We start from the raw sequence: 17,316 nt of genomic DNA, 5'->3' as shown, positions 1-17,316 counted from the left end.
CTCACAAAAACAATTTCATCATTTGATATATTGATAGACAATTTATTATAAAATATTTTATTTCGTTAATTACAAGACATAATTTTAACTAGCTAAAGTTTGAATACGTCTTGCAATAAGTGATAAGAAAGCATCATGCCATAGCTTAATTGGCAATGTTTTTCTTTCGAAATGATATAAAAAGTAATGATGAATCTTATAATCAATGGTGTCTTGGATGTGATGACACGTGATACTATAATTGACTGTTACAGGTCTTTGTTTCCCCCAGAGTTCATTTAAGTCAAGTATCTGTTGGTGGACATCTTTTGAGAAGACTAGGCTTGGTTTAAAGATTCCCTCTTGTAAAACAAAGTTTCTTCTGGTAATGTTAATTACTCCCTATTGTGTCTATTTTATAACATCAGATTTTTGTTAATATATTTCTTAACTCAGAGCACCCTTAGGTTAACAACTCCATTCACCGATCATTTTTACTCTTCTTTTTGCATGAAAAAAAAAAGTGTCAGTGTCATTTAGAAATTGGTAATTTATTTTTAAGATTTAGAAGAAATCTTATGTTTCATTCAAAGCAAAAACAGTCTGATATTAAGAACCTGCAATTCTTTTTTTTTTTTTTTTTTTTTGAGACGGAGTCTTGCTCTGTCACCCAGGCTGGAGTGCAGTGGCGCAATCTCGGCTCACTGCAAGCTCCGCCTCCCGGGTGCACGCCATTCTCCTGCCTCAGCCTCTCCAAGTAGCTGGGACTACAGGCGCCCGCCACCAGGCCCGGCTAATTTTTTGTATTTTTAGTAGAGACGGGGTCTCACCGTGGTCTCGATCTCCTGACCTCGTGATCCACCCGCCTCAGCCTCCCAAAGTGCTGGGATTACAGGCGTGAGCCACCGCGCCCGGCTTAAGAACCTGCAATTCTTATACGTGAAGCTATTTACATTAATCTCAATAATTCAGTTATGACTTTTGCTCTAAATCTCTCTGGTATGTTTCTACTCTGATTTAGTGCCTTCTTTAAAGATTAATGTTACAGAGTAATTTACAGCAGCTTCACAGATGGTATTTGAATCTTTGTAAATGGGCTTTGGAATCCTAGGCACAACTCCGTGGAATCTTAGGTTAACATCAATGTAAATGTTGAACTTAAAACAGCTCTAAAAGGTCGTGATAGAAATTTCATTATCCCTTTTTAAAAACCATAAATTTTGACGGGATTTCATGGGCCAAGTATTTTTACTTCACTAGCATTGATAAGGTATAACTAGCTCCTTGTATATGACATCACCAGCCACTCTTTGTTGAAAATAAACATTAAAAAATAAAACAAATTACCTTGTTTTAAACCATTCTAAACTTCTAGTTACAGAAGTTACTGTTCTTATTTTTACAGCTTCCTTTATGAAATGCTTTGTAGAATCCACAAACACACGTTGCTTTTAGTGTCTTTGCTTTGATGTCTATAAAAGACCCATTCAAAACTGGAGGTAGGTGCTCCTTATGAGCACAACAGAATTTGGCTGAAGTTATTTGAAGCTATTAGAGATAACCTTTCTCTACATGTCTTTTGGGAGAAAAACTGGTGCCAACAATACCAGTTAAGCTGTAATTAGTGTAACTAACAACTAATATAAAAGAGCGGACTAGAGGTCACTCTTAAGAATTTAAAGGTACTAACAGGTTAAGGTTGTAGGGCATCCTATCCCCCAGCTTAATCTGTTGCCTTAGCTGGTGAGATTTGTTGAAGTCATCAGTGCCCTCTAACCTTGAGGTGTTGCTCTCTCATAATTTGTTGGTCACATGCCAAGTTCCTCCTTCCTGTCTACTGAGATGACTTTGGGAATGGCAAATTCATTTGAAAGCTCTTGTCACAAATGACTACAGATTTTTAACCTCTGAATGTAAATGAAAGATTATGGTTTAATTTGCTTTAATATTCTTGTCCTACCAGCCTTAGACTACATTGAAATTGCCATTTTACTGCATTATGGAATATGATTTGTTGAGAACATTTAACATGTATTATAAGTGGAACGCTTAAAATCTAACTATTAAATCAGATGTTGTGTAACTGATTGTAATACATGCTGAATATTCCAGTTTTTATGGGCTACTTCTTCAAATTTAATTGCCCACCAGTGGCTTTTGTTTATGTTTGCAGTCAATTCTAATGCAGTTACAGGATAAGAATGTAACAGAGGAATAACCTCTCGCTTCCATGAGGTGTAGTTAACCCCTTTCTTCTAGTATCTGGCTTTGGCTTCCTCCTCTTATGTGATACCAACACATAAACAAGAGGAATGCCCCAGAACTTTAATCATTCTTTTTCTTTTCCCATTAAAGTAATATATGTAAGGTTGTTCCTGTAGTTAGTTTCTACCAAGAAAAGCTAGAAAGTAATTTTTTCTTTTAAAGCAACAGGCAACAAGATAGCACTATTGAGAAAAAGTCAAAAGGAAACTTTTTCCCTTTCAGCTTTTTATTTTGCAGTCTTAATCTCAGGCTGTCATTATTATGATATATGTTATAGATTTTTTAAAAGTACACATTATTTACTGTGCATAAAGTAAGTTGGAGTAGGTCCCAATAACTAAACAAAGTTTTAAGATGAGAAGGATCAAACCACACAACCCCAAAGAAAAGAATATTTTAAATTCAGATTATCTAGGTCACTGAACACACATTAAGGACACATTTAAATACTTTAAGAGCACAGACTTTAAATCCATAGTTCTTATTTAAGTACCCAAAGAAATAATAAAGATGTATTCTTCCCATGAATCCTCCGCCTTCATGTGTTATACACACACCACTGGTGGCTCATAGGTAAACTGTTTTTTATTTTAATAGTTATTTGTTTATTCTAATATGTATTAGAATAACACAAAACCCATGTAGTGGATGTTATTGTTTGGGACTAGGCAAATAGAGAAAGTGAGTTGAGGTGAAGGAAATGCTAGGTATTTTAGTAGTGCTGGTAGTTTCTGCATATAGCAAAATACATAAAAATGTTACACAATTTAATAGGGAAACAATGCTGTATTGAAACATGAAATTCCTATAATTTTTCTTCTAAGAACTCACAAGATGCTCTTATCCCTTCATTTCTCCATATTATCTATTTATTGTGGTTTATTTAATTCATGTGTATACTTGGCAGTTTGATCTCTTGTTTCCAGAACAGGCCATCTTCTTTGGACTTTGGTCTTGGATTACATGATATCTAAGGCTCCTTCCTGTGAATTTTTAACTTCCTGCAGCAAGATTACTAGTCCTTAGCTAATAAGTTGCTCAACGTTGGGAACCACAGCTATATAACTTGATCTGAGCAATACCTAGCATGATAACAAACCCAAATAATTATTAATGTGTATCCTTATTTATTGATTTACATGTTCTAATAATACATGTTCCTACATGTCCATGTACTTGCCTCAAACTAACAAATATGCTAATTAGTGCATCAATAATTTTAAAACTTTTTTAAAAAAAGAGCAGACTAGTGCTACACTTAAAGTTCACACAGACACCAGTCTTTTTTCATGCTAGGATTTCCTGAGCAATGACACCAAGCACAGTATTAGAAAGCCTTATTTTTTTGCCCCTTCCATACTATCTTACGATTAACTATGAGAGTAAGACATCAAAGCTGAACTGACTTCAAAGCCTGTAACACTTATGGTTTCCAGCTATTACTGTAACCAGCCGCTTCACCCTGACAGCAATTCATCTTACAGAGCTGCCTCGCTAGGTTCCACCCCTCTGCTTCCTGCCTTCCCCCTTTTCAAACCTATCAAATTAAAAACTACCCTTCCAATGAAACTTAAACCAGTTGAGACTATTAGCCTGTTTCCTTAATCTTAAGATTATACTATTAAAGTAAATTATATTATTCATTTATTCAGTTTTTTCAAAATTGTGCCTTTCACAACAAGGCTTTGGGGTATGTTGACATTAAATATAATGTTTTTCATCCATTTTATTTCAGAAGCACCTACACATGAAGGTGGGTATACACCTACCACTTTAGTTAGGCATCACACAATGAAAAAGTAAACAGTGAGTCTGGCACTTACTTGACTTTTAACAAAGTAAAAAGTAGGAAAACCAAAACACAGATTGCTCACCGTAAATGCCTGAGATGTAATTACTTTTTAAGCAAGAGAAATAAAGTCTCATGGGTATATAGTTTTCTTGCTCTGTTAAAGTTAATATATTAGCATTTGAGCTTGTCTTAGACTTTTAACCAACTCACTACCTTATCACAAGTTACTAACATCCTATGCAGACCAGTTTCTTGGAAAACTATAAAGCTAGTACCAGTTGAAGATTTTCATTTTTTCTCTTAATTGTCCAGTTGAAATTTTTATATTATTGAATTATTTGGCACAGTTGGTGGTAAATGTTCAATACCACTGGGGGAAAGCATCTCTTGAGACTGAATAAATAGCATCCAGATCTTAAAGATATGGCACCGAAAGAACTCAGAGAAGACTTAATGATTTAGCTGATCTTAACCCTGAACTATAGATGAGGTTCTAAATAGACATTATGACAAAGGCTTTGATTGTGGATTATGGAAACTAAAGAGGCTCAATATAATGATTGAATTGTTTTAAGAAATCGAATGGGCTGCATTGTAAACTGGCAAGCTTTCCGTCTTTTGAAGCAGTCAAATGAAGGCTTAATAACTACTTTTCAAGAATTTGATAGAGGGAATTTTTACATTGGATAGATTAGAATAAAGCGTCTTTAATATCTACTTCAATTCTAGGGTTCTATGTTTCTAAAATTAAAGGATATGAGGAAACAGAATTGAAGATTAAGCAATAGCTGTTGACTGCAGTCCAGTAATTAGATGGGTTTTACAAAGAATTCATAAACGGGTATCCTGACAGGATTTGAAAAGGGAAACGGCATGATGGCCTGAGCAGATAAGGGAAAACAGCAAAAATGATGCACATCTCTTTTGGTGCTGAAGATTGGAAGAGGAGGAACCTACTCTGAAGTGCTTAGAAAAGTAAGCATAAGGAAAATGAGAAAAGAAGCTCAACGAATTTTCGGAGTGCTGAAATAGAAACCAAAGGATTTTCTATCTGTATTACTTAAAGCAAGGGAACCAAACAGGTAGGAAACATGAGATGCTAAAATTTTAGGTTTTGGAGATAGATAGTAGATGGATATTTGGAAATGTTCAGTTTGACTTAATAAGTAGTTTCTACAAGGAAATAATGTGATCACAGCAGCTTGTAAGCAAAAGAGCCTCGCACACATGTTTTAACAGGCAGATAAGAAAGGGAGAATCAGAGAATCATCACCTTGAGATGTGGTGAAAAAGTGCATGGAAGATATAATTGTAAAAACAGAAGGAATATGCTGGCTGGAAGTGGTAGAAATGTTATCTGTGGCAAATTTAATTGATTGTTCTCCCCAGTTCTGTTTTGAGGAGCATAATAATTGCAGAGGACTAAAAAAACACATGGTGAGTGCAAAAAGATGAGAATCACTAACCTATATGTGGCTTTGGGCCAGTTGAACGTCTCTGGATCTGTAATCTTTTAAATATTAGATGGATAGGTAGATGATTTCTATACTTTTCAGCTCTAAGATTCTTTTCTAGTGCCTTAATTCAGACAGAATTAAATAAGCACTCTATAGCCTAGGAGCTCAAACAGATCAAATGTTTCAGCTTGTAACAGCTGGTTTATTTTGGCCTACAGACAACAGCCATGGTAGAAAACTCAGGATAATTTTATGAAGGTTTTGACATTTTAAGGAATATAAAGTTATGGAGAAATCTCCTGTGTGGGCAGGCAAGAAGTGAGGATATCCAGTGATGCTGCAAAAATGAAGGAGTGCTAGAAAAAGTTAAGATGAGCTCCACCCATTGAGTTTAAAGAAATGATAGGATGTCTACAGAAGACATCCAAGAGAGAACTGTCAGTGTTGCCTAAAGAATGGAAATCAGGCATCTGCATCAGAAGTGAATCAGTAGGTTTGATTTATTGGCAGTAAAGTGATAGGGAAATCTCATTAATAGATGGTTTCCAGTGAAATGGAAAGAGGTACTACCAAAGAACCTTTGGAGAGACGAGAAAAAAGCTAGGAAACATTAAATAAATAAAGGTAGAAAAATAATCTGAATCACCGTTTAGCCAAAAATCAGTAACACGTTAAGGTATGACTTCTCATTAAGAAACCACTCCTTAGAAGTGAAATGGACAGACATTGTTGTAGTTGTTGTTGTTACAATTAGACATTTTTCAGAAGTGTTAAGTCTTTCATTTCCTGGGGACAGTTTATATACTAGGGCCTTACAAGTAACTGGGGATTATATATGACTGTTAATGTAGTTGCAGACATTAAAGAGTCTACTTTAACATACATTAAATTATGATTTGTATGCCTTGGTATGTTTTTTTCTCCAAGTTCTGTTATTCTGAGTTTTGGATACAAAAAAACTTCCTATCACTAATCTGAGCCATACTCTTTTTTTTGTTGAGACAGAGTCTCGCTCCGTTGCCCAGGCTGGAGTGCAGTGGCACAATCTAGGCTCACTGCAAACTCCGCCTCCCAGGTTAACACCATTCTCCTGCCTCAGTCTCTCGAGTAGCTGGGACTACAGGCGCCTGCCACCACACCTGGCTAATTTTGTTTTGTATTTTTGGTAGAGATGGGGTTTCACCATGTTAGCGAGGATGGTCTTGATCTCTTGACCTCGTGATCCACCCATCTCGGCCTCCCAAAATGCTGGGATTACAGGCGTGAGCCACCGCACCCAGCCGAGTCATACTCTATTTTGAAATAAGAATATTGGCCAGGCACGGTGGCTCACTCCTTTCCCAGCACTTGGGAGTCCGAGGTGGGTGGATCACGAGGTCAGGAGTTTGAGACCAGCCTGACCAACATGGTGAAACCCCGTCTCTACTAAAAATACAAAACTTAGCTGGGCATGGTGGCATTCACCTGTAATCCCAGCTACTCAGGAGGCTGAGGCAGGAGAATCACTTGAACCTGGGTGGCAGAGGTTGCAGTTAGCCAAGATCATGCCACCGCACTCCAGCCTGTGTGACAGAGCGAGACTCTGTCTCAAAAAAAAAAAAAAAAAAGAATATGAATTATACAGAAATAATCATTTATAGCAACATTAATATCAGGAATTTATGCCTATTCTTTTTTAAATGCTGTCTTAATCTATGAGTGAAATTCGTCTTACAAATGACACATTAATAGAAAGTTAGAAACAAGTGCAGTTCTCTGAGTATGTTTTATATCACAGTTTATACCTTCAGTACTCATCAGTGACATACTTTTTTCAGCTGTCATTAATCCATTTACCTCTGGTTATTAGAATGAAGAGAAATTACCAAAGAATTTTTCACAAGTGTAAATAAATTCCTCTGTGTATGTGTATTGTTGCACTTTTCTCTTTTCTATGTATATGGCCCTTTTAAAGATTCCAAAGCCAATTCTTCCTTTACTTTTTATTTTTTTTATTTTTTCTTCATTTACTTTTTTTAAAAAAAAAAAAGCAACTGTGGTAACAGTTCTGAATAGTTTGGCTGAACTCCAACTTTCTGGTTGTTTTGCCACACTTAGTTCCACATCGCTGAGTTGAGAAGGCAGAAGTGGCACCGCTCGGTGCTGACCTGTTGGTCATGACCACTCCTACCTCATTCTCAGCATTTTCATCCTAATCTACTTCCGCACATAATGTACTTCTGCAGCAGTAAAAGACAATGTAAAATCTAGAATCAGTTAACCAATGCAGTAGCTCAGGATCCACTGGGATTTTTTTCTTTGTGTTATAATTTAAAGCATTTGCTCAATAGATACCATCTCATCATATATTTCACATGTGAGAAGAGAAATTAGGAAAAAAGTCTCCAAAACCTAAATTAAATATGTGTATCAAAGTATTATCATAAACAGTATACATTTCTTTGATCTAAAGAATATACAGTACTTCATCTTTCATCAAGAAAAAAAAATATGCCTCTCAATGGCTGATTATACTGTGCACATTGAATCAGAATGTCAGAATCTTCTAAATAAATTGTTATTATGGAATAAGGCAGAACTTCAACTCTGAATTTATATAATTCATTCCATTGTAGATTTTTTTTCAATTGAAGAATACATTTCTCAGCCATAAATTGCACTGAGTATGAAAGCAGAGTCATTTGAGGTTCATTGAAAATATAGGAGAACATCATGTTTCCTGTCCTTTTGTTAAACTTAGCATATTGATTTTTGGGGTTTTTTTTTTGCACAGCTTATAGTACAGAAATGTGATATACAGCTATGGCAAGACAAACTAACCACATGTGAATTTGTTAAGTACTGCTGGATTAGCAGAAATTGTCTGACTGTGCAAATAGCAAGATTTGACTTTTCCAGGAACTCTTTATGACTTAATCAATTAAAATAACAAGTTTTGATTTTATTGCTCAGAATAAATCATTAGCAAAACTCATTTTCTCTTGATCACTCATTTGTAGGATGTTTACATTCATTTTGCTTCTGTATTTCAAGCAAAGTAATAAATATGTAGAATTTGAACCAAAACTTCAAAGTCAAATACAGGAAGATAAAGATGTAATAAATGTTATCTCTTAACAGTAGTTTATAAATTTTGCTGAGAAGAATATTCTAGATTTTTATTTAAATTTGCCATTGCTATTCTTTCTATTCTCTTTAGTGTCCATGATTTTGTTCTCTTTAGACTCAAAGGTAGCAAGATTTATACTTGGCGAATACATCTTTCTGCATTTAAATATAGAATCCTGTAGAGGGTCTCTGAAGTAGGACTAGTTTACTCTTCTCTTCACCTTATTAAACCTCCTTCTTAAATACATCTATTATATAGTGTACCTTGCCCAGCTTCAAAGAGTAGAGATGGAGAAATGATGAGCTATCACTCAACAGAGAGGGTTCCCATGGTTTCTTAGAAATGCTAATGTGTTAACTATCATGTTTCTAAAGTTCTCTGAAGCAGATAAGCCATTGTGTGGTTTTCTGCAAAACAAAACTGACAGTCTGTCTAAAGCTAGGAAGTGTCCATAATATTATGTACATGTGATAATGTTGTCACCTGCCTTTTGTGAAAATACTTTTCTTTAAAAAATCTGTCTCTAAATGTAAATTTCTTTTCTAACAAGCATTTTTTTTTTTCAAAGTTTTCTGTACATGTTCTCATTTCTTTTAAAGAAGTGGACATCTTAGGAAATTCCATGCCACATTTATTAGGAACAAGTCTTTCAAAATTATCTGGTAAAAGCATAAAGCATGAGTTGTTTCCCTAATAAAAAAAAAAAAAGAAAGGCGGGGGGGAAGGATCAGTGCAAAGAAGAAAGTGCCACTGGTTTGTGTTGGGTGACACTGTGCCCTGCTTGTCTAATTTGATTACACAGAGCCCGTGAAGCCTCAGGCAAAGCTGATTTTAGCTATAATCAGCTTCTTAACCTTTTGAGAACTAACGTAAACACTACCTACCAGTGGTTAATTATGGTGCTCTGCTACACACTACCAAGTGCAAAGGTAAAAGTGTAGAACTGCAGTAACACATGTTATGACAAAATTTAACAAGATGACTTAAGGGGACTGCATCAGAATGCAGTTGTGTATTTGTAATAAATTTTAAATTAATAAAGAGACTTAAAGGTGCTTTAAAAAAATTTAGCTATAGTTTGTTTAAGTTCTATCCGTAAGTGCTAAATACTCATGTACTACTTTTTCCTGTTTGCTGTCCTCACATTTGTACTTTTCTCTGAAATCCTCTTTTGATTATATATACATTTTAGAAATACAAGTGTATTTGTAGATTTTTTTCACAAAATTAATTGTAAGTACATATAAGTAGAGTACAATCCTCTTGTTTCACTTTTATAGATAGTAAAAGTTAATTAAGGGAGGAATGGAATTTCTTTATAATTAAATCGAATATTGTGGTTACATAGGCAAGAACCTAAATTTTTTATGTAAAACAGGAATTCTTGATGCAGGGATCTCATGTGCCATATGGGAAATTAATATGTAAAATGATTTTACTGTCTATAGTTGGTGTAACTCTGGTGCAGTGATATGACTAATGGGGTAAAGAACCATAAAGATTGAATAATGTACTTATCAAGGCTAGATCTTCAAAGTCATATTTATTGGGAAAACTCCAATAGGAATATTCTCCTGAGTAAGAGTTGCAGGTGACCAGGATACTATATGGAGCCATAAGCCATAGCCCTTATTGGTGGGTCTCAGTACCAGCAATTTTACCTGAAATTTCATGCCTTGTAAAAATTCTGAAGGGTAGAATCTTAATGCACTCCAGTGACACACATTAGAAACAGTCACCCTGTGTGGACTTAATTTAAAATGAGGGGAAGGAGAAGGTTCAAACTAAAAATCATCTATAATTTTTTTAATCTAAGGTCACTTTCTAATAAGCAATGTGAATATGTGATTATGTAGTGTAGTTCATCTGTGCTTACAGTGAGCTTAAAAATTGCATGTAAAGAAATGGATTTGTAGAAGGGAGCCTTTCAGAGTTTCTGAAGTGTTGGGAAGCATGAGTTTGCACCTGCCAGCACCACCAGCCCATTTGGCCAAACTTGGTCATGTGGTGAATAAAGCTGACCTTGTTAATAAATAATTTAAACTCATTAACATAAATGCCACCTAAAAGGAGTTCAGATGCATTTAGTAGCCACATATAATACTATGGGATAAATGAAGCCAGATATCAAATAACTGGACATCTTTGGCCCCTTGCAGAAATGTTTTAACGAATTGTATTTCTGTTTTGTAATCAGCTTGTTAAAAGAAAATGATATGAAACTGCATGTTACAGATGTTACAGATATCTTTTAGACAAAGTGCTTTTTATTTTGTGGCACATATTACAAAAAAATATATTTTTCCAGCATCCTGGTATAGTTGCAGGGAACTGCTAAAGGCTGGAGGCCACAGGCACAGGGCTTTAGCTGCCCCTAGTCCTATTGGCCACTGAGGGCTGAGGATCACTATCTCCGCACCCCTGTAAACCATTCAGGGCTTACCAGGGGGAGAGGGCTGCTATTTTAAAGGAAGTAGTTCCCTGTATCTCATGAGGTCCTCTCTTAGGAGGACCCACAGGAGAAATCTTCCCTAGAATTCAGTGCTTCACCAGTTGTTTCTTTTTATCTTATGGACAATGAAAATTTTATAGTATGTTTTTACAGTGAGAGTGTAGATATCTCCTCAATATACTGATTGCCATTCTTTGGAGTGTATACCTAGCAGTGGGATTGCTAGATCATATGGTAGCTCTATTTTTAGTTTTTTGGGAACCTCCACAGTGGTAGTACTATTTTACATTCCCACCAACAATGTACAAGGGTGTCCCTTTCTCCACATCCTTGCCAAAATTCATTATTGTCTGTCTTTTGGATATGAACCATTTTAACTGGAGTAAGATATCCCATTGTAGTTTTGATTTGCATTTCTCTGATGATTAGTGATATTGAACATTTTTTTATGTACCTCTTGGCCATCTGTATGTCTTCTTTTGTGAAATGTCTGTTCAGATCTTTTGTACATTTTTAAATTGGATTATTAGATTTTTTTTCGTGTTGAGTTGTTTGAGCTCCTTATATGTTCTGTTTATTAATCTCTTGTCAGATGGGCAGTTTGCAGATATTTTCTCCCATTCTGGGGATTGTCACTTTGTTGATTGTTTTCTTATCTGTGCAGTATCTTTTAAACTTGATCTGATACCATTTGTCCATTTTTGCTTTGATTGCCTGAATTTTTGAGCTATTACTCAAGAAATCTTTTCCCAGTCAAATGTGCCGGAGACTTTCCCCAATGTTTTCGTAGGCTCATAGTTTTGTCTCTCAGATTTAAATCTTTAATCCATTTTTATTTGATTTTTGTATATGGTGACAGATAGGGGTCTGGTTTCATTCTTCTGCATATGGATTTCCAGTTTTCCCAGCACCATTTATTGAGGAGACTGTCCTTTCCTCAGTGTATGTTCTTGGCACCTTTGTTGAAAATGAGTTCAATGTAGATGTATGGGTTTGTTTCTGGGTTCTCTGTTCTGTTCCATTGGTCTATGTGTCTGTTTTTATGCCAGTACCATGTTGTTTTGGTTACTATAGCTCTGTAGTATAATTTGAAGTCAGGTAATGTGATCCCTTCAGTTTGGTTCTTTCCGCTAGGGATGGCTTTGGCTATTCCATGTCTTTTGTGGTTCAATATAAATTTTAGGATTATTTCCTCTATTTCTTGAGTGGAATTCTTTTCTTAATTTCAATTTTGAATTGTTTATTGCTAGTTTGAGAATTAAAATTGATTTTTGCATGTTGATTCTGTATTTGTGACCTAGCTAAAACTTGTTCTAGATTTTTTTAATAGAATCTTTAGGATTTTCTACATACAGGACCATAACATCTATGAGTAAAAACCGTGTATATCATCCTTCTTAATATATATGCCATTAAGTTCTTTTCTTGCCTTACTGTACTGGCTGCAACCTCATGTACAGTGTTGAACACGAGTAATGAGAGCAACTGTAGATTCTGATTCATTTGCCTTGAGGATCTTTGTTGCTGCTTCTGGTCTTTTGTTTTCTTCTGTTTTTAGAAACTTACCTGGACTTAATCTGCAGACTTCCCTCTTCAAAATGTGTATGTTGATAGCTCGGTGGGTTGTTTTGTTTTGTTTTGCTTTGTTTTCAATTTTAATTTTATTTTAGGCCAGTTCCTAGATAATAACCTCTTTGTCTACATAGCCTAATGGTCAGAGTTTTTGTTCAATCACCCCAAGCTAGTAAGGCTCTGTGGATGGATCCGTGTTTGAGTTACAGAGTGTATTCAAAGTTTCCAAGTCTGCCCTAGCTTTCCTTCCCTACCAGGCTATCCTGGGACTTCTGTCCCAGCACTCATCCTCTCAGTCAGCTAGGAATGTGAGGGAGTTCATTTAGTCTCTCAGCCACTCACTCATTTCCAGAATCTCCCTATTGAATTTCTAGCTAGTCTGCTGATCTACCACTCGCCCCAAGCAAGACCACAACCTCAGACTAGCAGGGCCGGGGCTTTTGTGGTTGGTTTCCCACTGAATTCGCTTTACTTGAGGATAACATGATTGGGCATGGGTTTCTTTCCTTCTACTGTAAATCAAGTCAGCCCGTTCTAGCAGCGAAGCTGCAGGTTTTCACAGCCAGTCATGCTCTGGAAGCACTGCTGTGCTACTGAGCTGCTCGCCACAGATTGCCACTGTCCTTACCTGTAATACAGCAAATTTCCTTAAATAAACATTTCTCGGTTTGTTTTTTTGCTTTTGGTTGATTTCTGGAGTGCTGAAATGGTTATACTTGACAATTTTGCCACCTTTTTAGTTGTTCAGGGGAAGAGGATTTGCCAATTTCTTCACTTGCCATCTTCGGAAGTCCTGCCTGGGTTCATTTTTGTACATCCCCAAACCGTTTATGGAACAAGATGAAAGAGCAAACAAATAAGATAAAACAGAAAAGTAACTGAGGGTAAAGGAAACATAAAAATAGGAAAATAAATTTTTTATGGAATAACAATAATTTTTAACTCTTATGACAGATGTTCCCAGTGTGTGTAGGAATAGAAGTTCTCTTGATATTACAATAGAGTTTTACCCCATCAGAAATTTTTTTAAAAAAATTCAAATCACCCTTGGCAACTTGTCATTGAGATGTGAAATGGGGCAGGGGGAGATATGTATGTGACCAAAAAAAAAAAAACAACAACAACAAAAAATAGAACCAGTTGGATCAAAATGCTACCCTAGGATCCTTTTTGTTTCATTTTATTTTGTTTTCTCCCAAAGGTCAGATCCCAAAATTTGTACAACTTTAGGCTGTAGGAATGCTTTCAAAAATGTGCAGTGGTAAAACTGCCAGATTGAAGGTTTCTTAAGTGCTACTGTCCAAAATCACCAGGCATGCTTGAAACTAGTAATTCTTGTCAGAATATACACTCTCAGTGTGTGACTTTTATCTGCAGGTGGCAGAGCATATGTTTTAGCACCAAAAAGTGTAAGGTGGCAGAGGGAGGATATTTAATGTGTTGTAACCTATTTTTATTTTTATTTTTTTTTCTTATAGCTGCTTAGTTCAGGTCAAAAACAGACTAACTAAAATGTTTGCAGATCGTAAGGGCTATATTTAAATTAAGGCAAAAAATATACCAAATAAAGTTGTGTCATTTGTTTTTATTTAACATATGAATCAAAGTTATTGAACCAGTATTTTCCCATAAAAGAAAAATACATTGGTACCTTATGTAACTGAACTGTAGGGAGTGGGCTCGTCTCTTTAAATAGATTTTCTGGTTAAATTCTAGTTACCCTTTAAATACTACAGTCACCTTTATTTTTATTCCTTATTATAACAATCAATTTTTCTAATTTAGGAAATAGCTATGTGTGTGTGGCTAGCAATTAGATATGGTTAGCAAATATCACTTAGTATTTTCTGACTGATGTAGCTCTTACTACATGATTCAGTCATCATTTTGTACGTTAATCATAATCAGGACTTTAGCAGAAGGGCAGGAGTTGGAAATTCAAACCCCAACTGGTTGGTGACATGGAGGAATGCAAGCCCAGTGTTGTCAGATTTCCCGGTTTTCCCAAAGAAGTCAAAAGTCTCAATATTTATTTCAGATTTCTATAATTTTAACTGTTGCAACTAACTAAAAAATTTTAAACTATTAAAGAGGTCAAATAAAATGGCAGCCATTTATATCAGGCCCATAGGCTACCAGTTTACCTATGACACCCTCTGGCTGATCTCTTATTGTGTAACTCTTGCTCATTAAAGAATGCGTAACATGCTCCTGAAATGGTTGTCTTTACTGTGTTACTGTAAAGTTCTGAGGAAATATGTTTTATTGCACTGAACTAGACATCCAACAACCTTGATTCTGAAGCTAAAAATATTTCTTAAGCCCTTCCTGTATTAACTAGGCCCTGGTATAAGCACTTACATGCATTAACTCATTTAATTATAGCTTTAGTGTTGCTTCTTAAAAGTTTTATACTGTGAAGTCAATCATTTAACTTCTATAGGTCTGTTTCATCACTTGAAAAATTATAGGGTTGGAAATACATATATATGTGTGTGTATACATATATGAGGTTAGATTCAATGGAACAAAAATAAATTGTCAACTAGACTATGGTTTTAATTTCTGTGGATTTATAGCACCTTATTCTATGTAACACAATAAAAGTAAATATATATAATCTGCAATTTATTTTCTTTTTATTTATTTATTTATTTATTTATTTTTGAGATGGAGTCTCACCCTGTCGCCCAGGCTGGAGTGCAATGGCGCGATCTTGGCTCACTGCAACCTCCGCCTCCCGGATTCAAGCGATTCTCCTGCCTCAGCCTCCCAAGTAGCTGGGATTACAGGCGTGCACCTCCACGCCCAGCTAATTTTTGTGTTTTTAATAGAGACGGGGTTTCACCATGTTGGCCAGGCTGGTCTCGAACTCCTGACCTTGTGATCCCCCCGTCTCAGCCTCCCAAAGTGCTGGGATTACAGGCGTGAGCCACCACGCCTGGCCCTCTGCAATTTATTTTCTTTAACCAATATCATAGTATGAAGATTTAAATTAAGTTAAGAAAGAATTTTAGTATCTACCAACCATGGGGTAAAAAAATCCGGGATCCTGTCCTGGAGGACCTTATGATTTCATTGTTGAGGCAATGTAGCATGCAAATAAAATACATTGTTCCTCAGCTGTACTGGGACATAATTGACAAAAATTGTATATATTCAAGGTATACAACATGATGATTGACATGTGTATACCTTGTGAAATGATTACCACAACCAGTCCATATTAATTCCATTACATAGTTACCATTTGTGTGTGTGGTGGGGTGGGGGTGGGTGGTAAGAACACTTACCATCTACTTTCTTAGCAAATTTCAAATATATAATACAGTAGTTTACTACAGTCACCATGGTGTACATTAGATCCCCAGAACTAATAAATCTTATACCTGAAACTCTATATCGTTTAAATTTAAATTTCAATTTAGAGCAGAAAATAGGTACCCAGATGAGAGGGTTACACACAAGTGCTTTAACTATTCCAAGGCTAATGGAATAAATGTATAAATATGTGTGGTGTGTTTATGGAAGACAGGACTTGGAAGAAAGAAGATGAATTGGAAGGTGCAGAGCGGGGGTCCCTAACCCAGAGGCCATGGACCAGTACTGGTCCCTGGCCTGTTAGGAACTGGGTCACACAGCAGGAGGTGAGTGGTGAGCAGAGAGCCAGCATTACCGCCTAAGCTCCGCCTCCTGTCAGATTAGCAGAGGCATTAGATTCTCATAGGAGCCGAATCCTGCTGTCAACTCCACATGCGAAGGATCTAGGTTGAGCTTCTTATGAGAATCTAACGCATGATGATCTGAGGTGGAACAGTTTCATCCTGAAACCATCCCCAACTCCCCGTGTGTGGAAAAATTGTCTTCCACAAAACTGATCCCTGATGCCAAAAAGGTTAGGGACTGCTGATGTAGGAGACCCTTCAAGGTGAAACAATAACTCAAAGTCATATACGAGACTGTTATCATACCAAAGAAATAGAAAACATATCGCCTTCCTAGAGCTTATAGTATACTGAAGAATTTTACAGAAAAGTCAAGATAATTATAGTGCCTTTTTAAAACTTTTATGAAGGTGGATGACTATAATTTTAAAATGTATCCCAATATGACTCTTGTGACTTTGGCATTAAATTCAAATACATGAGGTGCAGTTGTTAAATTATTTTTGTTTGTAGCTCTCAAACGATTCAGAGGAAAAAAAAATACAGGTACAGGGAATGAAAGAGATGAAACGAATGAGGCAAAATGTTAACAATTATTGAATCTAGGGGAAAGGCATATGGGCATTCATAGCACTACTGAAACGCTTACACATTTAAACATTTTTACAATAAAAGTTGAGGAAAGGAGTAAATGGGTAGAGAAGAGATTAAAGTAAAAGTCTTCCAAATAATTTGAAGATCAACAAAGAAATTTAGAAAACACTGGTAGAGCACGGTGGCTCATGCCTGTAATCCCAGCACTTTGGGAGGCCAAGGCAGGTGGATCACCTGAGGTCAGGAGTGCAAGACCAGCCTGGCCAACATGGCAAAACCCCTTCTCTACTAAAAATACAAAAATTAGCCAGGCGTGGAGGCAGGCATCTGTAATTCCAGCTATTTGGGAGGCTGAGGCAGGAGAATTTCTCGAACCCAGGAGGCAGAGGTTGCAGTGAGTCGAAATCACATCACTGCACTCTAGCCTGGGT

At 36.2% G+C, this 17,316-nt stretch overlaps 1 protein-coding gene across 12 annotated transcripts in view; it reads left to right on the top strand.

Annotated features, from left to right (window-relative positions):
* Positions 1-17,316, top strand: part of ARB2A (ARB2 cotranscriptional regulator A) — a 480,464-nt gene that overhangs the window by 372,769 nt on the left and 90,379 nt on the right. Inside the window, exon 11 of one of the 12 annotated variants that reach the window (XM_063612381.1) lies at positions 13,367-14,326. The exons of 10 other annotated variants lie outside the window; for them this stretch is intronic. In XM_063612381.1, the coding sequence (XP_063468451.1) occupies positions 13,367-13,470 (104 nt within the window). In that variant the 3' untranslated portion in view covers positions 13,471-14,326. Of the gene's footprint in view, positions 1-3,979; positions 4,067-13,366; positions 14,327-17,316 lie in introns of those variants that run through there. One more of the 12 variants, XM_063612383.1, reaches the window with a different exon arrangement.

This window comes from Symphalangus syndactylus, chromosome 11 (assembly GCF_028878055.3).
Source record: "Symphalangus syndactylus isolate Jambi chromosome 11, NHGRI_mSymSyn1-v2.1_pri, whole genome shotgun sequence".
Classification (NCBI taxonomy): Eukaryota; Metazoa; Chordata; class Mammalia; order Primates; family Hylobatidae; genus Symphalangus; species Symphalangus syndactylus.
Note: the sequence above shows the minus strand (reverse complement) of the source record. Positions and strands in the feature narration are given on the sequence as shown.